The sequence below is a fragment of the Vulpes vulpes genome, chromosome 1 (genome assembly GCF_048418805.1).
Source record: "Vulpes vulpes isolate BD-2025 chromosome 1, VulVul3, whole genome shotgun sequence".
Classification (NCBI taxonomy): domain Eukaryota; kingdom Metazoa; phylum Chordata; class Mammalia; order Carnivora; family Canidae; genus Vulpes; species Vulpes vulpes.
Genome location: NC_132780.1, coordinates 28,357,616 through 28,382,108, shown reverse-complemented (window position 1 = coordinate 28,382,108; position 24,493 = coordinate 28,357,616). Strand labels below are relative to the sequence as shown.

The 24,493-nt window shown below is 40.5% G+C and overlaps 1 protein-coding gene across 3 annotated transcripts in view; it reads right to left on the bottom strand.

The window, feature by feature from the left end:
- Window positions 1–24,493, bottom strand: part of LOC112922081 (contactin-associated protein-like 3) — a 188,232-nt gene that overhangs the window by 21,974 nt on the left and 141,765 nt on the right. For 2 of the 3 annotated variants that reach the window (XM_072761403.1, XM_072761393.1), the window contains exons 13-20: window positions 22,878–23,078; window positions 19,224–19,380; window positions 13,033–13,160; window positions 6,082–6,252; window positions 4,935–5,153; window positions 2,746–2,985; window positions 1,967–2,197; window positions 598–731 (exon numbers count right to left, since the gene is read on the bottom strand). In XM_072761403.1, coding sequence (XP_072617504.1) covers window positions 598–731; window positions 1,967–2,197; window positions 2,746–2,985; window positions 4,935–5,153; window positions 6,082–6,252; window positions 13,033–13,160; window positions 19,224–19,380; window positions 22,878–23,078 — 1,481 coding nt within the window. The remainder of the gene's footprint in view (window positions 1–597; window positions 732–1,966; window positions 2,198–2,745; window positions 2,986–4,934; window positions 5,154–6,081; window positions 6,253–13,032; window positions 13,161–19,223; window positions 19,381–22,877; window positions 23,079–24,493) is intronic. The other variant, XM_072761384.1, reaches the window with a different exon arrangement.

Below are 24,493 nucleotides of genomic sequence, written 5' to 3'. Positions count from 1 at the left end.
ATAATTGGTACAATCCACAAAGAGATGCAATAAGCTATTTCAAACCTTCAAGCTTTTACCTATTCCAAATAGAAATTAGTAACACGAGCAGAAAAAGGTATTATTCACACGGATTCAATATATAAAGGTTATTCTTCAAAATCCAGTGACAATGAATAATTTAAACACTGATGCTTTTTAAAAGAGTATTCCCACTTTAAGCAAAATCTTGCTTTTTCCCTTGTGTTTACATTTCTGCAGCCCTCACTTATTTTGTAGTCGGATGGGAATAGGTTCCCATCAGAATAGCTCCAATAATTACCATGAGAAGCCAGACAGCATTCCGCTACCGATGAGGACAGCTTGGCATTTTAAGTGGTCAAATATTAATCATAACTTTGTCAACCTCTTGCTACACAAACAGACAAACAAAAGGGACATTGCGAAACAAAACACTGTGACATTATCTGTCCCTGAGACTCTATGGGAAGCCTGTGTTGACTGGCTATCCCATTTCCTAGGTCTCTTTCTAGGATTTATGATCCAAGTTTTGCTGGAGGTGACACACTGAGGGCCACAGGATTGCTTACTGTTGCTGTTGTGGATCTACCCTCTTACCTCTACAGAGACCACCGCGGCTTCTCGGTGAATCTTCACCTGGTGAAGCTGCCCATCAGCAAGGTTTTTAAAACCAAAGTTAAAAACATCAGGTTCATGGTGCTTGTCCAATTTATACCTGATCTGCAAACTTCCTAAGAAAGACAAAAATGACTTTTTTAACTAAGGTGGAATTTTATAAAAAACGGTCAATGCAGGTTGTAAAGCACATTTTGTTTTTTGTTTATTTAATATAATTTGAATTTGTTGAGCATTTGCTTAAGGACACCAGTTAGTCCCTTTCCCTGGAAGGGTGACCATTCATTCATGTGCTATTCCGGGGCCGAATGCAGAATCCAATTATGCTCTTTTAAAAGTCAAGACCAAATCGTTTTTTTCCAAGCTCTTCCATTTTCCTGAACTCAAGGAAAGAGTCTAAGTGAAGCATATGAGAACTCTGAGCTAGGCTCGAAGTTAATTATTCATGTGGTATTCATAGTATTAAATGGTAAAACCTCAAGCAATATTGCATTAACATTCGGTTTCTATAAGCATCACTTCTTTTAATGTGACTTATTTTAATGCATTTTAATGTATTGCTGACATTTGAATAATGAATTTTTTTCACACAACCAGAATTTTTTTTCCTAATGTTTCTGCCATAATCAAGAGACAGAGGACAGACAAATGATTTGCTACAATATCTAAATCTCCTGGTGTCCTTCACAAATGTGCCCCCTATCCCATCACTCTCATACTGCCTGTGATAGATCTTCCAGAGGTTAAGTTTCTGCCCTTCCTCTCTGCGAAGCAGGATTGTAACTTGGTCTTGGTTTTCCATCTGGAACAGTCCTGGAAAACCCCTGGTGGCCATGGGATGTGTGCCTTTCATCCCACTTGTCTTTGTATGTACATATGACATGAATGACTTCTCAACCACTGATGGGTAAAGAACAATTATAGTCATCTGATGCTTATGAATGTTGGAATTTATACAGTTTAATATACTTCTTTACTTTACTGAGAAGAAGGAGGAAATATTTTCCATGGACAAAATGAGATATCTTGTTTCAAAGTGAATTGCAAAACTAATTTATTCATGTACAGAAGGAAAGACCTCCCAGAATAGCAAGAAGCATAGCTGCACATCAAATACATAAAATGATCAAACTTTCATGGGAGAAATGTATCTTAAATGTAATCACTGAAATGTTAACTTTAGTGATAAACACTTGAGGTTATCATGAAAAATAAACCACTCCTAAGAGAACGAGAATGGCAAGCCTTGAAATTGTGTTTCCTTTTTGTAGTTTAACACCTAAAGGGCCCATCTCATTATGGTCTTGATTTTCTAATTCAGTATCTTTGTTTTCAGGGTCCCAACACTCACCATTGGGGGCAAGGATAACGGACAGGTACTCCTCATAGAAGGAGCTCACATAGAGGAGTAAGCTGGGCGTCCCTGTGGTCCGGAAGCTCAGTGTGGCTATTTCACCGGCCAGTGTCAGATCCTCATGAAACAGAGCTGCAAAGGAGCTGGAGTTCTTATTGAAGGTGTAATTAGAATGTTCTTGAAAGTTGTAGATAACTGACGAGCCAGTTCCAAAATACGCAGAAATCTCTGGAATGACACTCATTTTTGTCATATTAATGCTATGTCAATCAAGGCTCTTCTCTATGTATATTTATACAGTATCTCCAACCCTTAAATATCTCAAGAGAGAAAACAATGATGTCACGTTTTTCTAGGTTTACAATTTAAAAATATTTCAGATTAAAGAAATAATAAAGCATGGATTAAAAAGATAACTTATCCCCATGCATATTCCTATAACATAGGACTAACAATATTTTATTATTGCCCGCAAAATGCTTCATCTCAGATTTACACAGCATTCAATGCCAAGTGTAAACGTATGCTTCGAGTTATAGTTCTTCCCAATGTTGCTTCGATGATACCAGCTCCAACATAAGTAGTCAAGAGCTTCTCAAGAAGAGAATCATACCTCTTTCCAAGATAAATGGTCAAATTTGGGACAGAAATAACTCTAGCTAATCACAGAGAACCGCCTTAGTCTTTCTTTATGGGGTCAAACACCAGAAACACAAGGCACCCAGCAAAATGATGTGCCTTCCTCTCCCCATCCTGCTCATGGAGGACACACTCACCGCTCTCGCAGAAGGGCCCCTCATATGCAGAGAAGGCACAGTCGCAAGCCACACCCCTGGGCCTCTCTCTACATCTCCCTCCATTGCGACACAGGTGTTCGTAGCTGCTGCAGTGTCCTGGGCACCCCGGCTCCACACCTGGCGTCATCGTGGCCCTTTCTTCCAGATCCAGGGCCAGCCCATTCAACCGCAGTGACCGAATGCACCCCAGGAAGCCTCTCTGTCTGGTGGCCGTCCCGCCTACAAGGGAAACACTGCAATCACAAATGTGCTCCTGGGTGTCTTCAACCCCAACGTCCAACTGAGGCCACACCGATGTCAAAAAAGTGACCTGTTTAAAGTTTTATGAACAAATACAAGTTTGAAAACATAGGCTGCTATCACAGAAAGCATCAGTGAACAATAGTGAGTATACCATTCACGAAGCTATTTTTGAAGTTGACCTTGGTAAATATTTATTCTGAAAATACTTCTTTAAGTTATATTTAGAAAGACTCCTATGTTTTTACATCGATTGCTTCACGTGCAAGAAAGACCATCTCTCCTTTTTAAAGTATATAAACTGTGAGGCACACAGTAAAGTTACATAGTTGAAAATCTTTGCAATATAATATATATCACATAATATACAAATGTATATATATTATATAGTTAATATATAATATTCATTATAGTTTCTATATGTATGTGTTATATATATTTGTTATATATATATAACAAATTGTATATGTAATACTAGCCTTTCTTAGACATGCTTCCCATAACACCACTGAGGAAAGGAATTGAGAAGTTGGCAAAGAAATAGCAGGGAGAGGGATGATATGAAAACCTAGGTCCTCAGGCCAGCCTCGCTCCAGCCTGCCAGCTCAGGTCACATAGGGCAATAGTAACTGAGCACTGGGTAAGCTCTCTGTATTTCTATCCTGTCTCACACCAGCCTATTCTCAAATCTTGGAGTGTCGGGGTTTGCTGAAAACAGAGTTGAGGTTCATTCCCAGAGATTCTGACTCAGTGGGCCTGGGGTATGTACCCCAGATCAGAACTTTCCTCTAGCTTCCCAGACTCTGGAAATACCATTTCAGTGAAGATATTAATTCTAGGTAGATGTTCATGCAAACTGTGTTCCTAGAAATTCCATTAATTAATCCTCAGGATTACAAAGCAGAAAATAAAATTGTTTAATCTGATTCACAGTTTCATGACTTAATGTGAAGCCTACTCATAAGAACTGTGCTTGAAGCAGAGTTTTATGGTGCCATGGGTTATAAGACACACACACACACTCCCTGCATAGCACTAGCCGCCAGATGCTGTAGGTACCCCCTGCAAAAGCAGACTGTATGCTAATCTGTGATTTATATCAGGTTTTAATTGGACTGCATCTTTATTTACCTGAAAATGCATGAGAAATGACCACCTAAGAGCTCCTTCATTGATATGCTTGGTTTCCAAATTAGAATAGAGTTGTCTGAAAAGTAATGTAGCAAAACTTATCTTTCTTTCTGAGAAAAAGACAAAATTATTTTTTTTAAAAAAAGAAGCAAGTAAATGGAAAGGAAGGCTTCCACTACCCAGAGCTTTAATCTTTAAAGAACAGGTAGCGAGAATAAAGAGTCAGCTGGGTTCTGAACCCAGCTTTTGCAGGGACTGAACCACAGAGGAGGGAGGCACTGAGCAGGTGCGGCTGGCACTGGTCCCGAGGGGCACAGCCACACGCATCTTCTAGGGTCTGTGTTTGAGGGGACACTGGAGAAATCTGTCACGTGGCAGGTTCTCCAACTTCACTGAGAGGTGAAGCGGGAGAACTAGGTGAAAATTGCTAATTGCTTTATAAGTGGTATTGATAAGAAGTAATTAAAACAAACGCAGGTCATTGATGTAATTGAGTGCAAGCCTGGGAATCAGCCCATCAGGAATCGGATTTCTTTTCTATTTGAGTTTCTAGACTAAGTCACTTGATCTCTCTGAACCTCCATGACCTTGTCTGTGAACTGGGAAATCTACAGAAACAAGAATCAGTAGCAATATTCTATGGAAACCGTATTCCCAACCATCTCTGGCAAGGGAGGCCAAGGGTCGAGGGAGCCGGCGGTACACGGTGCGGACCGAGGCAGCGCACACCTGTCACCAGCATCTGCTCTGGGCCCGTCGCCAGCCGCGCAGCTCAGCGGGAAACCACGCGCACTCACCCACGAAGAGCTGGCTGTTGAGCTGCAGGCGGGCGTGCCCGTCAGCGGGCGCGGGCTGGGTCCTGGTGGGCAGCTGATCCACTTGAAGCGATGCTTCCTTCACGTTCCTCTCTGCCCTCACGTGGTGCCACCGATCGTCGTTAAAGGGAGTGGGAGACCGCACTGTGACCTCACAACGTCCGTTCCCCACATCAAAGGAGAAGGTCACTTCTGCAGGAGCTGCAAGTACAGATAGGAGAGTAGCTCGGTTCATGCACAGGGGAGGAAAGTCAGCATTGGTAGGCAGGAGGGAAGTGACAGGCTCCTTAGGAAAGTCGACCGTGACATCGATGCAGACGAATGTCACTCTGAGCTGGCTAGGAGGGCAAAATAAATCTGTAGCCTGGAGGAAGAAAAAACATAGCCATTTTAATATATTCCTCCTCAGAGCTTACTCTTCATCTTGCTCAACTCTAAGCAGTAGAGATAATTCCCTAAGGGAAGAAAACCGACATGTGATCTGGTTTCGTGTATATGTGAGATTTTATTTAAAGGTGGTTTAAATCTTCGTATACTTTATTTTAAAAGACCTCCATGAAATTTTGAAGTAAGGAATTGAGCCTTGCATACGTGCACAAGCAATGGGACTAGGCAATTAAATGAAATGATTCTGCAATTTAGTGAGCAAGTTATTGGACCAGTTTGGTTTAGAGTGTCCCGATTGCACACAGAGTTAGCACAGCACAAAACTGGGCAGACTGCTGTGTTTCATGAATCACTGTTTTACTCTTTATTTAAATAATGATTCAAAATAATAGAACTTTAGGGGTGCCTGGGTGGTGCAGCTGGTTAGGCGTTCCACTCTTGGTATGGGCTCACCTTGTGACCTCGGGGTCATGAGATCAAGCCCCGCATCAGGGTCCATGCTCAGTGCCGAAGTCTGCTTAAGACTCTCTCTTTCCCTCTTCCTCTGCCCCTTCCTCCTCCCCCTTATCCTGCATGCTCTTTTTCTATATCAAATAAATAAATGTTTAAAAAAAGAACTTTAGTATTTACTAGAGAAACACAAGTGACAAAGAAAGCATGGCAGCACTTTGGGAGTTTGGTTCCCAAAAGGGTTCTTGTTAAGCACTGAACACCTGCTGGCTTTGTGCAGGGGGCGACTCACCCTGCAGCTCTAGCCTGATGAAGTCTGTAATCCCCAGGTTCTCAACAAACACCCCAGAAGGAGCTGTCGTCTTAAAAAAGAAAGACACGTCAGCACTGAGCTCTCCACGGAACGTAGGGAAATGAAGGTATGAAGTCTCGGTATTGAAAGAAGCGGAATTCCAAAATGAATCTGTTTCCAAAAAGAAAAAAAAAAGACAGTGACAATAACAATGAAACGGAGTAACAACAGTATTTTGTATTTCTAGCATTTTTAAACTATTAAGTGCATTCATGGCAAGCCTTCATTTGGGGGTTCTTCCAAACATACAGCCACAATGTGAATATTCAGATACTGACTCTTTGAAGGATTAAGATTCTGGACAAGGCTGCAACTGAGTGGAGAGATAATCATTGGACATGCCCTGTGTTTTTTTTTAGAAAACAATATTATTTAATGATTGTTGTAGAATAAAATTGACTTTTGGGGGATGCATGGTTACATGAATTGTAATACATGCATGGATTTGTATAACTGTCACCATAATCAGGATAAAGGACAATTCTATCTCCCCCAAAACTCCCTTTTGCAATTCCCTTATAGTCACGTCGCCCTTCTGCCCCAGGCCCTGCCAACCATGATCTATAGCTGTGCCTTTTCCAGGTGTCATATAAATGGAGCCATGCAGGATGTAACCTTTTGAGATTGGCTTCTTTCACTCAAGGTAAAGCCTTTGAGATTCATTCAGGTTGTCACAAGTTATTGCTGCTCTGTAGTATTCCATCATATGGATGGGGCCGACATTTCTTCATCCACATCTGAGAATGTCAATGTCATTTCCAGATTTGGTCATTTACAAATAGAGCTGCTTATAAACATTTGTGCCGATCACACCTGTATTTGTGAATAGTTTTCTTTCTTGCTTTCCAAACTGGATGCACTTATTTCCTTCCTTACATTACTGGCTAGGACTTCTAGCATGATTGAAGTTGTATAACAGAAGTGGCAAGATTGAATATCTTTATCTTGTTCCCAGTCTTAGGGGGAAAGAATTTAGTTTTTCATCAAGAATTATGATGCTAGCTGTTCTGTATATAGGCACCCTTTGTTAGGATGAAGAAGTTCCCTTTTATTCATAGTTTGCTAAGAATTTTATTGTGAATGCTATCTGATCTAAATTTATTATCCTGTTAATTCATAATATAGTTATGATAATTCAAATGATCATGTTCATATCAACTGATGCAGAAAAAGCATCTGGTGTGATTTTTCTTCTTTAAACTGTTAATACGATCGATGACATTGACTGATTTCAAATATAGTCAACACTTGAACAACAAAGGGGTTAGAGGCAGACCTTTGCACAGTTGAAAACGCATGTGTCACGTCTAACCCTCCAAAAACTTAACTACTAATAGCCTACTGTTGACTGAAAGCCTTACTGATAACATTAACACTTGCTTAACACACACTTTGCATGTTATATGTATTATACACCGTATTCTTTTAGTAAAGTGAGCTGACGAAAACAAAGTGTTATTAAGAAAGTCACAGGGAAGAGAAAATACATTTACGGGCCTGTGCTGTATTTATTGAAAAAAAAAACCTGCCCATAAGTGGACCTGCACTGTTCCAGGGTCTACTACACTGAATCAGCCTTGTATCCTGGGATAAACCCCAGTTGGTCATGTTGTATTATTCTTTTAAATATTTTTAAAAATATTTTGCTAATGAGTTTTTGTTGTTGTTGAGGATTTTTGCATATATGTCCATGATGATATTGTCCATAGTTCTCTCTTTTCTTTTTGTTGCATTTTCTTTGTCTAGTTTGGGGATCAGGACAATGTTGGCCTTCATAAAATGTTGGGAAGAATTTCCTCTTCTGAAAGAGATTGTGAGTTGAGATATTTTTCTTTCAGAATACAAGCACTTAATGCTATTAATACCCCCCCTAAGCATGGCCATAACTGTCTTCCACCATTTTCGATATGTTGGTCAATATATTTTATAATGTCTGTTGAGACCTCCTTGACTCTTATTATTTAACAGTTTGGTGTTTAATTTCTAAGTATTTGGAAACTTTCTCACTCTCTTTGTTATTTGTTTCTAGTTTGATTCATTTATGTCAGAGAATGTACTTTGTTTTTTTTTAATTTTTGAAAATCTATTTTATTAGAGTAGTTTTTAGATACTATAGATTTACATACAATAAAATGTACCCTTTTAAGTATTTTATTTTATTTTTTATTGGAGTTCAATTTGCCAACATATAGCATAACACCTACTGCTCATCTCACCAAGTGCCCCCCTCAGTGCCCATCACCCAGTCACCCCAACCCCCCACCCACCTCCCCCTCCACTACCCCTTGTTCATTTCCCAGAGTTAGGTGTCTCTCATGTTTTGTCACCCTCACTGATATTTTCACTCTTTTAGAGAATGTATTTTGTATGATTTATTTGATATGTGTTAAAATTTGCTTTATGACACAGAATATGGTGTATCCATGTGCATTTGAATAGAATGTGTATTTTGCTGTTGGTAGGATGTTCAGTAAATGTCAATTAGATTCTGTTGACTGGTGGTGACATTCAAGTTTTCTGTACAGACTTTGCTTGTTTTCCCTCTATTATTTCCAAAGGTTAATGAGAGAGGAGGATTCTCTACTTATGAAGTTGTCTACTTTCCCTTTCCATTCTGTTAGTTGTTGCTTTATGTATTTTGAAACTCAGTTATTAGCAAACACATTCAAGATCCTCATGTCTTCCTAATCACCTTTATATCTATTCATTTTCTGTGCTTTCAAGCAGAGTTTAATACAGAAACTCCAGCTTTCTTTTAATTAGTGTTTGTGTAGTGTATCTTTTCCTGCACCTCTTTTTAAACTTATGATATCATTATATTTGAAGTGAGTTTCTTGTACACGGTACATAGTTGAGTCATAACAATCTGTCCTTTAATTGGTGTGTTTAGACCAATCATTGAATACAAATGTTGACAAGTTGAATTTAGTTCTATCATTTTATTATTTTTTCTTGTTTGTTAATTCTTTTTGTTCTTCTGTTTCTCCTTTTCTATCTCCTTTTGGGTTATTTAAACATTCATTAGTATTCTATTTTCATTTGTCTATAGTAGTTCCTTGATCAGTTATTTTTAGGAATGACTATATATACCTACCTTTTCACATCTGCTCAGGATCTACATTTTAACCACTTTGTCTTATATGTCAAAATCTCACTAATAATTCTGGCATTTTACCCAGTCCCCTTTATTTATTGTTGCCAAATGTATTACGTTTATACAAATTAAAAACCCTATGAAATTATGTTGTATTTTTTCCTTTCAACCCACAAATATATTTAAAATAACTCCAAGGAGAATAGTCTATTACATGTACCCCAATATTTACCATTTCTAAAGCTGATTTGCTATCGCCGATGTCCCAAATTTCCTTCTGATATCATTTGCCTGCTGTCTGAATCTTCCTTTAGAAAGCCTTTTAGAGTGTCTTCTGGTAATGAATGCTTTTAGCTTTCCTTCATCTGAGAATTTCTTTATTTTTACTTTCATCCCTGAAGGAGATTTTTTTGTTGAATGTAGAATTCTGGACTGACAATTCTTTACTTTTAACGCGTGAGAAATGTTTTGCCACTTCCTTCTGGCTTCCATATTTCTAATGAGAAAGTCACTGCCACTTGAGTAGGTATTCACCTGGAGATGATGCAGCATTCTTCTCTCTGGCTGATTTCAAAACATCTCTCATTGTCTTTGTTTTCAGTTTGATTATGATGTGTCTGGATATGAATTTCTTTGAGTTTATCCTGTTTCAAGTTCATTCAACATCTCAAGTCTGTCTTTTGCCAAACTTGGACATTTTTCAGCCATTAATTTTTCAAATACTTTTTTCAGCACCACACTATTCTGTCTACTTCTGGATGTTCAATAACATGAATGTTATTGTTGATTCCGGTTCCCTGAGGCCTTGTTCATTTTTAGTTTTTTTTTGTTTCTTTTGATCAGATTGAGTCACTCCTATCTTTAAGGCCATTGACTGTCTCATCTCAGATCTGCTATTTGGCCCACCCAGGGCATCTTTTATTTTGGTCCTGTATTTTTCAGTTCTAAAGTTTTCATTTAGCTCTTTATATATCCTATTTCTTTGGTGAAATGTTCTTTTTCTATTTGCTACCAAAGTGTTTATGATTACTTGTTAGAGTTCTTATGTAATCACTGTTTTAAACTCTTTATTGGTTGATTCTAGCCTCTGTGTGATATTTGTATTAGTATCTGTTGATTATATTTTCCTCAGCCAGCTTAGATTTTTCTAAGTTCTTTGCACTAATTATGGATTATTTCCTAGATATTTTAAATATTATATTAATAAACTCTGGCTTTATTTTAAATTTTGTGGAGCAATGTTGATTATATATATATATATATATATATATATATATATATACATATATATACACACACACACAAATTTTATTTTTTGTTATTTATTTATTTAGTTTTTTTTTTTCAGGCAGTTGGCCTGGTTAGGATCCGGCCATGCATTGCAACCTGCAGTCCAGTTTTCAAAGTCTTTGCAGTACTACTCAGACTGGCCTCACTCATGCACCACCCAGTGGCCAGACTTGGTGGCAGCCTCCTGGCTCCATTCTCAATGTCTTGGGTCTACAATTAGGATCAGATTCCATGCACATGTTGCTCTGAGGTGAGCCCAGGACTTCATAAGCAACATAGCATGCTTTTCTGAACAGTTGCCTCCCCTGGTCCCCTGGTCTCCCTTTTTAATCACAGAACCAGAAAACAGGCTCTATTTAGACTGTTTTCTTGTGCTCTCCTATGCACTTGGGCAACTATACCAAGTCCATTGTCAAGCAATGGGTAACTGGAAAAAGAAAACAAAACTAGGAGGAGTCTTTCCACCATCTCTGAGTCACTGCTGCCCTATTTAGAGCCAAAGGCCCCTTCCGAAGTTTTGGCTCTTCTGAGCTCCCAGGACAGCTTCTGCTGCTATTGCCATGGGTCTGCCTGGGGCCTGGGGCTCAGAAAACATAAAAAAGAGAAGCAAATGGGATCCTGTATTCACTGAAGGTTAGTATTTCTCTGTTCTCTCTCTCTCAGCCAGAGCTAGAGGGCTTCTCCTGGAACCTCTCTGTCTGTGATCCAGTGCCCACATCTCGGTTGGCCAACAGATACTGGAGGATAAAGTAAATGGTGCATTCTCATTTTTCTTCCTCACTACTATTTGCTTTCCAGAGTCCTGACATAACCCCTTCAGGCATTCCATCCAGGTTTTATAAGTGGACTCAGTAGGAGAGATGAGGTGGGCATGCTCACTTCATCTTATCCAGAAACAGAGCCGTGGTCTGCAGTTTAACGTCATGAGGGGGAAAAATCAACGCCTCATACTATCCTCAGTCAAGGCACGTTAATATGTTCTTTACATTTTGACCATCCACATCTCAATATTTTTGTTATCTGAAGTAGGAAACTCTTACTTTTTCTCAATAGCAAGGTTCAGGAATGCCAGGGTTTCTTCACATGGCAGGATCTCCTGTGGGTTGCTGCTCTATGGGCTCAGAGGGCAGCATGGCCACTGTAGCCTCGGTGGATATTGCACTTTGGCCTCTCCTCTGATACCAGTGCCCCTGCAGAGTTTGGGGCAGAGGACTGACATGACATGACTTATCCCTCTGGCTGTTACGTGAAGTATCAGCTTAATGGGCAGAGGCAGCAGCAGGCAGGCCAGTTAAGCCACAGCAACAATTCAGGTGCTAGTGGTCATGGAGGTGGATTCTGGGTTCGTTTTTGAAGTTAGAAGCAATAGGATTTGTGGATGAATTATATGTGTGTGAAAAGAGGAAAGAAGTTACGAATGACTGTCATGTTCTCAGTCTAAGCAAAAGGAAGAATGGAGTTGCCATGCTCTGAGTTGGGGAGGGCTGTGGTAGAAACATTTTTTCCCCCTTATTTTTGATAAACTGATTTTGAAATGCCTGCTGAAAGACAAGCAGAGATACAGAATAACCAGCTGGAGGCTGGAGTTGGGAGTTCAGGGAGACTGGGCTTGAGGTATAGATGGTGGAATCATTGACATCAATGTGGTATTTAAAGCCACAAGCCTTTTGGGAACAGCTCGCCACTGGGGAGCAGAGAGAAGGAGGGCTAAGAATTCAAGTTTGGGCCACCCCAACATGATGCCACTGGCAAGGGGTAAGAAAAAGAAGGAAAACCCAGAATTATGTGGTAAGCTGGTAGCCAAGTAAAGACATGAATCAAAGAGTGAAATCCAGAGAGGAGACCAAAGTGGCTGACAGGTCAACTCAGAGGACACCTGAGAATAAAATTTGGCTTTAGTAATATCGAGGTCTCATCGATGAGCTAGAAAGAACTGTTTCTTGGGAGTGATGGATCAGAAAGGGAGTTAGAAAGAGGTAAATTAAAGGTAGAACTGATCTGTTTCATTTCAGTTAGTCTGCAAGAGGGTGGGATACAAAAGAAATCCAGATGCAATAGGAGGGATAAGCAGAGTGAAGACCACTGAGGTTTGCAGAACGGCCACAAGGTATGAACAGGTCCACTGGATTGGTTTGGTCACCTTATTTCTCATTATCTTACCACTTTTAGGCATCTCAGCACCCAGCCAATACTTATACTTAGTAGGCTAATATTAGATGTTTGCTGACCAGGTGGTACAATATTTCAGATCATTCCATGAGCATTCACAGCAATAGTCTGATTTAAATACTATGTAAAGGACACATACTCAAAAGGTAATAGAATTTTTCTCATTTTTTTTCTCAAGTACAATGCCAACATACACTTCTATAAGTGAACATATGGCTAATGAAATATAGATTATTAGGATAGACAGTGTTTTTATGAACTCAGGCAGTGAAATTTCTCCTAACACATTGACATGGATTTTCAAGGGGTCAAGACAGTTCCTCTTGGCCACTACTTACTGTCTCCCTGGCAGAGCAGAGGCCCCAGTGCATAAGCCACTTCTGAATGTGGTTGGCCTGTGTCTCTCATCGCAACCTGAGTGACTGGCAGGTGCTCCTTATGGGAAAGGACTACTGTGTCGCTGGTCCTACAAAACAAATGCAACCACTTTAACATTATTTGGAATGACATCCAGATAAGTAATAGTCTCTTACTGCAGTTCAAGAGGTATTAAACTAAATGCGTACATACATAACAGTAGGAAAATCAAACAGCTCATCTGAACTCTTACATAGTAACATATTTAATAAGATCATCTGAGGATCAGAGATCCTTGTCCATCTATGTGACCACAGAGAAGAAAGAGGGCAGGTCCAAAATCCTATATATCAGTGCGGACGTAAGATGACATTTTCCCTGCAATGAAGCAGCTCACTGCTCTTTCCAATCTAGCCACCATGAAAATTTAAATTCAGAACTTACATATGATGCAAGATCTCTGGCTTCATTAAAAATACAACAGGGATCCCTGGGTGGCTCAGCGGTTTAGCACCTGCCTCCTGCCCAGGGCATGATCCTAGAGTCCCAGGATCGAATCCCACATCGGGCTCCCTGTGTGGAGCCTGCTTCTCCCTCTGCCTGTGTCTCTGCCTCTCTCTATCTCTCTCTGTGTCTCTCATGAATAAATAAAATCTTTAAAAAATAACAACAACAAGAACTGACTGACAAGATACAAGTTTTCAATTCCCAGATTTTTTTTTTTTTTTTTTTTTTTTACTAAATTTTCCAAAATTCCTATGGCGGTTACTAGGCATTTCCTTACTTAATTGATGCCATTGGTTTAAAAACAAAACACAAGACAAAAGAAAATACTGATTCAAAACCAAATTAAAAGTATGATACAATGCACTCTTAAAATTAATAAGTGAGATAATGCATGGGAAATGCTTTGTCCATGACCATCCATTCATCCAACCAACATTTATTGTGCAGCTTCTACTTGCCAGACCCTGCGTGTTGGGGACGTGGACATAAAACCCACCATCAATGTCCCCAAGAAATCTAGTGGAGATTATAAATAATAACAAAAATAGAATTGTAATATAATAAAGTCATGTAAGTGAATATTTAGGACAGCGTTAATGTCTATGGTTCCAATACAACAAAAATTAGAATAGGAGCCAAAGGTCCTGGGTAGTAAGCAGGCTGTACACCAACCACCTGTCTGGGCAAAGAAAGAAGATTCTTCTGCCCCTTGTAAGTTGTTCCTGTTTTTATTATATACTTCAATTACATATGCACTTTGGATTTAGGAACAAATAATAGTTTGTCTAATGTATCGTTCTGATGCCCTGTATCTGTGTAGAACCTAAGAAGCTTTAATTTCTAACAATTACAAAGCCACCATTCACTCTTATATATACAGATGGAAGCATTTAAAACTGACACTTTTGCAAGTCAAAACAATCAGCAATTTTGAATGGTTCAGCCTAATGGCTTTGCCTCAAAAAAAAATCTGCATAACTTAATAGTGAATCATTCCAATTCTGTTCAGGCATCAAAAATATTCTTTTGAGGTAGGAAGTTTAAAAGTATTAACATTTTTATTTTGCTTAAAAAATGTGACAAAGTGACCACCAGTGCATATTGGGAAGATATGAAAAATGCGAACTAAATATCCTTAAAGTTCAGAAACAATTTTTTACAAAAAATCAGATCGCTTCCAAAAATCAGACTAAATAAAACCACATGGCTTTATCTGGGTAAGGCTCTGTGATTTCTTTGGATGGAAACACAAAGGCAGGTTGTCAGAAACACCTCACACCTGGCTTTGTTGGGAAGGGGTGGTCACAAGCTAGAAGGTAGTCAGTCTAAAAAGATATTTGTGATAAATGTGGGGAACACATCAAATTAATTCCTGGTGTTAAGTATCAGTAAATGTTACAAATAAGCGTTTTAATTCCTGTCGTCATTTTTTTGGTAGAACATCCCAGAGGAAAAATGTAAGTGTATTACTATTCACTGAGTATCCCTGAATTTAAAGAACCATTTAAAAGCTACATTTATAATGTAGTGAAAAGCTACACTTTAATTGTTTTTAGCAATGACAAAGCACAGAGCCTTGTGAGAAAAAAAAAAAAAAAACCTAGGGAACATCATAATGGGTAATTGTGTGTATTAAGGCAGATATTATAATAAGTTCTTTTTTTCATTCTGGTGTTTATAAAGTAACTTCCTGAATCTGAGGAAATTTTAAACAACTCAGATTTTAAAATTCTTTATCAGCACGGGTCATTTTCCAAATGTTCACGCTTTATGCAGGATGTTATTCATTGCCATGGTCACCAGACTCATTCGAAATTGCCTCATTTCATTCAATTTCAGTTTGTATTTTTTTTCTTCTCTTTCTCTCTCTCTCTTTTTTTTCCCCAAAAGTTGGGAGAGCTGCTTATCCAGGCATGATGATTCCTCACAGTAGGTTTCAAACGTTCAGTGAGAGGACTTCCAAAGCCACTTCCTTCTGGTTTTCGGCTGTGAAGGCTCTAGAGAGGTCTCTTACCGCTGGTTGTGTCGCAGGGGATGTTTTTTGATAACAGAGCTGTCACGACTTTGAGTTGTGGGAAAAGCTACAGGGGACAAATCCCAGGTCAGCTTTCACATTTCATAACTGTTGGGGAGAAAGAGAGACTGAGGACCACCTAGGCCCAGCACCTGGAGTTCTAGATTTTGCAAGCTCCCAGGCTCTCTCTTGGGTTTCGCTGTTGGATTTGCTCGCTGCTTTGGCAAACCAACCCCTTCTGTTTAACTCCTGCAGCCCCGTGACACTCTAAGTCCAGGAAGCCCAGGCTCCTCTCCTTGTTTCCACCTTCAGAACTGTTATTTATCATTGCTTTTCCACGTACATCTTACCAGTTTGTCACTGTCCCAAGCGCTAAATGAATGTTTGGCGTTGGAATTAAACGGAATCAAGAAAATACTTATTTTTCCGACTCCCAGCAGTCTCCATTTAGATACGTCTTCTTATAATCTCATAATAAAGCTTTCTGATGTCTTTTCCATAAAAGTTTTGCATATGTTTGTTATTCTAAGGTACTATAATCTTGGTGTTGATTTTGCAAGTGGTTTTCATAATATTTTCTTACAGTAACACGCTCTTCATAGGAATCCAGTTATTCTAAGATTCAATAAGTAGCCCTACTAAATTCTCATTAATTTCAATAATATTTCTATATGTTCTCTTGGGTTTTCCTGGGAGGCAACCATATTTTCTATGAGTAATGTCATCCTCATTTCCTGGTTTCTAATAACTTATGGCTTTGAAATGCCTCCTACATTTTTTGTCCCTCTACTATTCATTTCTAACCTAAAGGCACTGTAATCAGAGAAATTGTCCATATGGTAACAACTACTGTAAAACTTGGGGGGCTTTGCTTTACTGAATATTAGGAAAATCAGTTTGCAAAAACGTGCCATGTGTGCTTGAGAAAATTATCTATTCTATAATGTTAGGTGCCTACCTAATCAAGTTGTTATTTCACTTAAAAATATTCTGCACCCTTGATAATTTTTTTCCGCATGATCTATCAATTGCTAACAGATGTATGTTTAACCTCTTCTTATAATGGTTGATTTGTATACTCCTTATTTCAGTTCAGCCGATTATTTTCTATACACATTTTGAGTCATTTTTATTAGAAACATACAGGTTTAGAATTATTATGGTTTTTTGGTGAAATTAAAAAGCATCATGACCTAGTGGTAGGAATCGTTGCCCATATTAAGACTTTAATATTATGGGGCACCTGCGTGGCTCAGTTAGTTAAGCATCTGACTTTGGCTCAGGTCACGATCCCAGGGTTCTGGGATTGAACCCCATCACTGGGCTCCCTGCTCAGCGGGGAGTCGGCCTCTCCCTCCCCACCCCCGACTCATGTGCACATGTGTTCTCTCCCTGTCAAATAAATAAAATCGTTCCCCAAAAAATTGGCTTTAAAATTTGTTACTTCCAGGGACTCCTGGGTGGCTCAGTGGTTAAGCGTCTGCCTTTGGCTCAGGTTGTGATCCCCCGGGGTCCAGGAACTGCGTCCCATATTGGGCTCCCTGCATGGAGCCTGCTTCTCCTTCTGCCTGTGTCTCTGCCTCTCTCTGTCTCTGTCTCATGAATAAATAAAGTCTTTAAAAAAATAAATAAAATAAAATTTGTTACTCCCACGCATATTTGCTCAGTAAGTTGTTTTTAGCATTTATGCTTTCAACACTTCTAGGTGTACAAACGAGATATACTTATTTTTAATACAAAATGATCTCTCTGGATTTAAATGACTATTTTTGTCATCTTTATTGTGATTAGTCATACAGTTTTATGTTATTTTGTTGCTCACTGTTTCCTCTACTTTCTTAAATTTCATTTCCTACCTTCTTTTGAATTAACAAAGTTTTTAAAATTCCATTTTTTCTTTCTTCCCTCTATTGATTTGAATATTGCACTGTTTCTACTCCAGTGGTTTCACTTAAAATTTTAATATATGCACTATAAGCAATTTAATAAATATCTATGAAACAAGTTTTAAGGTTCAATTATATTTTTATTTCTGAATACTGCTTTAGTTACTCTGTCAATCCCAATCATTTTGTTGGTAGGATCGGATTGCCTCCTCCTGTTTCAATTCCATACATGCCATGATATGTGACTAGTGTCTAGTATTTGACTCTTATTTTTTTTTGTTAATTTCTGAGTTTACACATTTCTTTCCTCAATATTTCTTCTTGTATCTGAGACTCAACCTGCAAGATCACTTACTTTCATTCTGAAAATTGTTCTTGAAACTTCATCTTGTGGAATCCACTGGTGGTGTATTTGTTCTGTGTCTGTTTGTCTGTCTGTCTGGGTGTTCACTGTATCTCAGCTTGGGGACACACTTGGAATCGGAAGGTTACTACACTCTGCACAGTGAGGGGAGTGCCCAAGCCCTCGGGCCACACTGGTGCCACAGAGGGGTTCGGCCATCTACATGTCCTCACTCTGGAGTCTTCCGGTCACCTCTGCTCTCTTTAGCATTCTCTTTAATTTTCTTTGGTTTCAGCATGATGTGTCTACAGAAGGGTTTACTTTTATTTATTTTGTTCGGTATCCTAGTATTTTCTCAAACCTGGATATGTCTGACCTATTTGATTATCTCCCTGAATTATCCCCAATCTCTTCTTCGAAGGTCATCTCACACACCTGTTCAGCCTTTTCCACACCAACCTTCCACGTCCCTGCTTTCCTTTCTGCCATCGTGTGTCCGTGCCACTTACTTACATGCATTTTCCATTTCACCAATTTTCTGATCACTTGTGTCTAATATCTGATCCGACAAGTCTTAAATTTCAATGATAGTATTTTCATTTCTAAACATTCATGTGGTTCTATTGCAAACCACGAACTCCTTTGTCAATAGTATCTGATTGCTTTCTCGTATTTCAATTCCAGGGCTTATTTTTCAAACAGCTCACCTATTTATTTTATCTTATGTTCTTAATGTAGCCGTGATCTGGCATTTTCAGGCATCCATATACTCTGTGGTTTCTTCTGCTTCCCACGTCTGTCCCCCCGGGGGGCTGCATAGTGCTGATTATGAGCTCCCGTCTGGTGGCCCTTAATCTGCGGGAATCCTTGGGGAGGGCAGACCTCCAATACGAATGTCATGAAATTCTGTGATGAGCCATCAGTGCTGCCAACCTGTGGCCACGCTAACTTGTGGATTTGAATTTGAATTCCAAATCTGTGTGACGTTGGGTCTGTAGACACGAGTTTTCAGGGAGTTATTTCTTGCTACCCAGAGCGCTAGCTGGAAGATTTGTCTTCTTTCACCTCTTCCCCCTTCCAGGGGGGCAGTCACCTGATTGTTTGGGTTAAACTAACTTTAGGAAGTCTGATACTGTACTTTCAGTGAATGGGAAACATTGACCTGGTATTCCTATTTTGTCTTATTAGGAAAAAATAAAACGGACATGATTAGTTATTCACAGGTAAACAGAAATAGCTACCTTAACACGTTAGGCTTCAGATTAATTACATCGTACACATCAAAGCTTATACCTTGATCTTGCTAGGGAATACTTTAATCTGTTCTCTTTATAGAACTGTCTTGGCCAATGTCTGCCTAGGTGACATAGTTTAAAGCAATACACAATTACAGTTTGCACAGGGAAATTATATGGAAATCACCATTCATTCCGGTCAGCATCACAGTTGCAGTGATATTGAGAATCAAGGCAGTTCCCCTGTAATCCACAAGCACATTTTTGAGCATCAGGCAGAGAACCTCCCCAGTAAGTGTGTGTTTCATTGGTTCTTCCAACCCACCAGCTCACTGGGGTTCCATCTGAAAGACAAGTATGAGAAAGGTGACACCTACTTTGCCCCCCACTGCCTGCCTCCCCAGTATAGTTCTTTACTCCCCTCTATTGAAAACACAGAGACTTTTTTTAGACGTGAGCAGATGTTAACTCCACAACAGGATCATTTCTATGAGGACCTCCAACTGCTTAAAAAATATTTCCATATCAAGACTTATGCTCTCACCATATGTTTTACTTTTATTAGAAAATGAGCAAGTAGTCCCTAACTCATTCAGGCATGATATTTACATATTTCTTTCGAGGACTCCGATTACATACTTTATTTGAACATAACATTGAACATAACATTCAAAGAAGAATGGTCAAAAAAAAAAAAAAAAACAAGAGAAGAAAGAAAGAAAGAAAGAAAGAAAGAAAACCAGAGTAATTTATACACTGAATTTAAAAATCTGTTCCAGATCCTCAAATGCCATTGAAAGAATGTAATGTGATTATGCAAAACGTGGATTTCTTATTTATTAGCTGAAAACACTGGTACTTCCTGTGACATCTTAAAAGTCTCATAGAGACATGCACCTTTTCTTGTACTGAAGGGTTGGCTTTATATTTGGAAGCCACAGACCTGGCTTCATGCCTGAGGCGGGTCCCTAGGCTCAGGACAACTGAGGCCAACACAGCTCAGAGCATCAGCGCCACCCCCTCCTCAGGACAACCCACAATTAACTGGGGGCCACCTGCACTCTGCAGGGCTGCGTCCCCTGAGGCCCGAGAGCATAAGGGCAGGCCCCTTGCATGAGGATGATGAAGGAGAAGGGCCCTCAGGAGGGTGGAGGGAAACGGTACCTCATCAACAGAGAGTCAGAGCAGGAGCAGCAATGGACTGACGTCCATCAGTCGGCCTTGCAAAGGTGCCTGTCCATTTGAGCATGCTCTCTCTCTCTCATGCCCTCAGGTTGTCCCCACCGGGAATCTGGAACACATCCCACCTTCCCCCTAACTTACAACCGCCACGGCTCATTACGGCTCCCTGTTCGATGAGACTTCACCTTCTGCCGACAACCATCGCCTGTGAACGCCCGGGCCGAGTTCATTACCGCCCACCGCAGGCCCGCTGGGGGAGATGTGCGCCAAAGAAATAAATGTCTGCAATCTTTTTCTTTTCTTTTTTTTTTTCCCAGTGTGTTGAGAACTTATCTCTAGGGGGTGGAAGATCTTTCCAACTTAACAGATATTTTTCAAAACACCATTTTAAAAACATGATTATTCAACACTCATTCTTTTCATAGATGGAGGAGCCAAGGAAATCATTGCTCGCAGAGGCACAATTGTTTGTTTACATCCGAATTTTTCATTTTCTCTACGGAGAAAGCACTGTCAGGTGTTGTTAAAGGTACAGAGTGCACTTGGCTCCATTCAGGATTTCTTTGAGAAATCTAGAGAATTTGCATAAGGAAATGATTAAGAGAATAAGAGGCTGAACGGAAAAGGCACAGGCCTCCTGGGCCTCCACTGCCTCAGCTCCGGGGTGGCTGTCCCTTGCTCCGGCCACAAGGGCAGTCCTCAGGGACCCTGACGTTCACAGTACCGAGACTGAACACTCCCCTGGAGTCAACACATACCATCCTCAGGCTCCCTATTTACCACCCATAATCACACCCCCCTGAAACCACCTAAGCACAGAGGCCAAACCGCTATGGGACCCTAATGAGGGTGGAGGCCCTGCTGCTCCCCAGCAGCCTGCCTGGGACACCATGAGACAGACACGGGACCCGTGACACTGAGGCAGGCCTCCTCTCACGATTAACCCCGGGTTCCTGATAACATCTGAGAATTTGAACCCAGAAGGAAATTCCTGGGGAAAAAAGTGGATTTCGACTGACATTCCCATTCCATAGGCCACTCCGTGACACTTGTCTGCTCCCTGCTCCACATGCTGCAGGTTCCACACGGCGACATTCTGCAGGAGGCTCTGGGGGGTGGGGGGCTGGTGGGTGCCACCCCTGCCCTGCATCACCTGCGCACGCCCATTTGTGCCTATCGATGATGCCCCAAGGATTAGTGCCACAGTTTAAGGTGTCTTAGGCTATGCTATGTCAGGCCTATCTCACCGGTACCCTGATTAAGAGCTTCCAGAATCTGTCTGAATTAGGTTTGTGCTACGAATTTTCCGGGAGCAGCATATAAGAAAGGCAGCTGCCTCGAGTGTATATAGACAATGAAGTCCCCCGTTTTGTCTCTTTAGAGGGTATTTAACAAGTTTAAGAGACTTTTCTCGTTCCATCTTTACCCTAACCCCAGTTAAGGACTTGGTTTTGTTGCTACTGTTGCTGCTTTATATATATATTGCTACAGAAAGGAGGACAGTTAACAAATCACCTGCAAATCAATTAGGTAGACACCGGTCCCCCGTGTGGGAATTTTTTACTGACCCACTGGTGTCCAGGCTGCGGGACAGACCATGGGACAGGCCATATACCAGCAAGCACCAGTGTGCTCCTGGATTCACTGAGGCATTTTGCTTTCTGACTCTGCTAGCGGCTGGCATCAGCACTGCTCTGCCTTTGCCTCCTTTCCCTGGTCAGACAGCCCAACCTGCATTGTTCCTCCCCTGGAGGTTGCTTTCCCCTTCCTCTGGGAACCTACCAGATTAGCTCAGTCATCTATTTAGCAGGAATCAACTCACAGTAAACACTAAACCCTCCAGCGCTAACTATAAATTCAATACATTGGAGAGATGCAAATAAGTAGCATTTGCTACATGCAAGATGTTGTGCAATTAAGTCCTGGCAAGGTTAGCATCTGAGTGCTGAGGACTCTGAGGGATGAAATGGTGTCCAGAGTCCCAGGGCCGCCGAGCAACAGGCTCAGAACCTGAACTCAGGGGACCCTGACTACTGCCCTCTGCTCACTCCACTCCCCAGATGCCCCATCAGCCTCCTGAAAACTAAGGAGTCTCACAAGGGCTGTGGGGCGGTACATTCTGACAAAAATGAGACATTTCAAGGGAAAAAAAATACAAAACCAAAAATAGAATTCTCAAGAATAGAACAGATATGGGAAATGAGCCACTAGCAGGTATGTTGTGTGAAAGGAGCGGCACGATAGCAACATTGGTCTATAATGGATGGTTACCCAAGGCACTAATGACATTCAGTCTATGAAAAAGAATCTTACACAATAATCACCTCCAGATAACTAAGCTATGTGTGATGTCAGCCATCCTTTCTGAAGTCAAACAGAATCGAAGTGTTCCTGCCCTTCACGGTGGATGAGCACTGAGCAGTCCAAGGGCCTGCTAATGAGGCTTTAATGGATCAGTTGCCCACTTGAGTCTGGGAAGAGACCTCAGATATTGAAGTCAACACATATTGACCTTGCTCTTTGCTCCAAGGAAAAGCACCTCCGTGACTTCCAGATCGTGACATGGGCATTAGGGCCACAAGTCCTCATGCATCCGTGACAGGCACCAGCCACCTGTGGGCACAGCAGCCCACAATGGCTGATTACTCCGATTACTCACCGTGGCGAGTAGAAAGCCTTGACCTCTTGCAGTGGAAGGCCAGCTCCTGTTGGCAGTGGTCCGCACGGTCAATTATGGCTTGGAGCTGCTCCATGCTGGCTGTGTACTTGAAAAACACAGGGCGGGGGCCTTCTCCATTCGAGCTTTTGATCCTGGCCAAGTGGGAGCCATTGTGCTGCACTGAGGTCCAGGTGGTGCCTTCTGGGCAGAAATGGGGTTGGGAGGGAGAAAGAGACTGTGACTAGGTTGGAGTAATTAAAAATGAATGTGGAAGTGGAAAGCCTCTTTCATCTGAATTGACGTTTTTACATTTGTAGCTATCAGATCTCTTTGACCTTGGAATCAACATAAGTGACCTTGTTAAACTATTAATGGTAAGGACTCTATTTAAATTTGTTTTACCCTGAATGTAGTCAACATTGTCAGGGGAACAATTCTTAAAATTCTGTGTTAAAATACTCAAAGTTTGGGGATCCCTGGGTGGCTCAGTGGTTTGGCGCCTGCCTTTGGCCCAGGGCACGATCCTGGAGTCCCCAGATCAAGTCCCATGTCGGGTTCCCTGCATGGAGCCTTCTTCTCCCTTTGCCTGTGTCTCTGCCTCTCTCTCTCTCTCTCTCTCTCTCTCTATGTCTATGATGAATAAATAAATTTTAAAAAATCTTTAAAAAATACTCAAAGTTATAAATTAAACTTTTCATACCTTAATTTATTTCTTTCCATTACCATAAAAAGAAAGCTAAATTTTCATTGTGTTTATATATGTGTGTGTGTGTATATATATATATATATATATATATATATAATAAGCATATTCCTCATCTGATCGAACATCTTTTTCTCCGGTAGTCAAAGAAATATGTAAAAGACACATTGGAGGAATAAACAGCTCGTGTGATCATGCAAAATTATAGGAAATAAATATTTTTGACAAAAGCTGGCTGACCGTGTGTCAGCAACTCATTCAGTGGCCAGCACTATATAATCCAGTGCCTTGGAGTAGCTAGTATTCCTGGCAGTAACCATAGCTACACCAATATCTGCTGGCAAATTCTGACATATTTCTGTTATGGTGATTACCTATATTTTTAAAAGAAATTTAAAAACAATGAATAAGCTATTCCACAATGTTTAAAACAGAAGAGAAGCATCTTGACTTCTTTTACCTTCCACCAAATATAGCTCCTCCCACAGCATAAAAGGCCCATGGGTCAGTGGCTAAAAGGCTGGCTTCAAGTTGTCCTAACTCATCAAGTCACATAACTTCTTCATTAACATGCATCTGGTATATACATGATCATTCTACATATTTCTAAATTCTACGGGCTGGAAACAGTCATGTGAGGTTCATCCTTATTATTTCTAATGCCTAATATATAAGCAAGGTTAAAAAATCAAAATAATGCTACTAGGAACCTTCTGAGGAGTCCATACTGGCCCCTGACCTGGTTTGCCCTGGGGGAAAAATTTAATAGTCACACTGGTGCCCACAGACTCCAAATGCATCAACTACATCCAGAGATCCAAGGAAGAGAACCCCAAGGGCCATAGGAAGAACTCTGGCTCAAAGCCTATGAAAAACATCGCCAAATATGCAAAATCTAGCAGGAACAGAAACA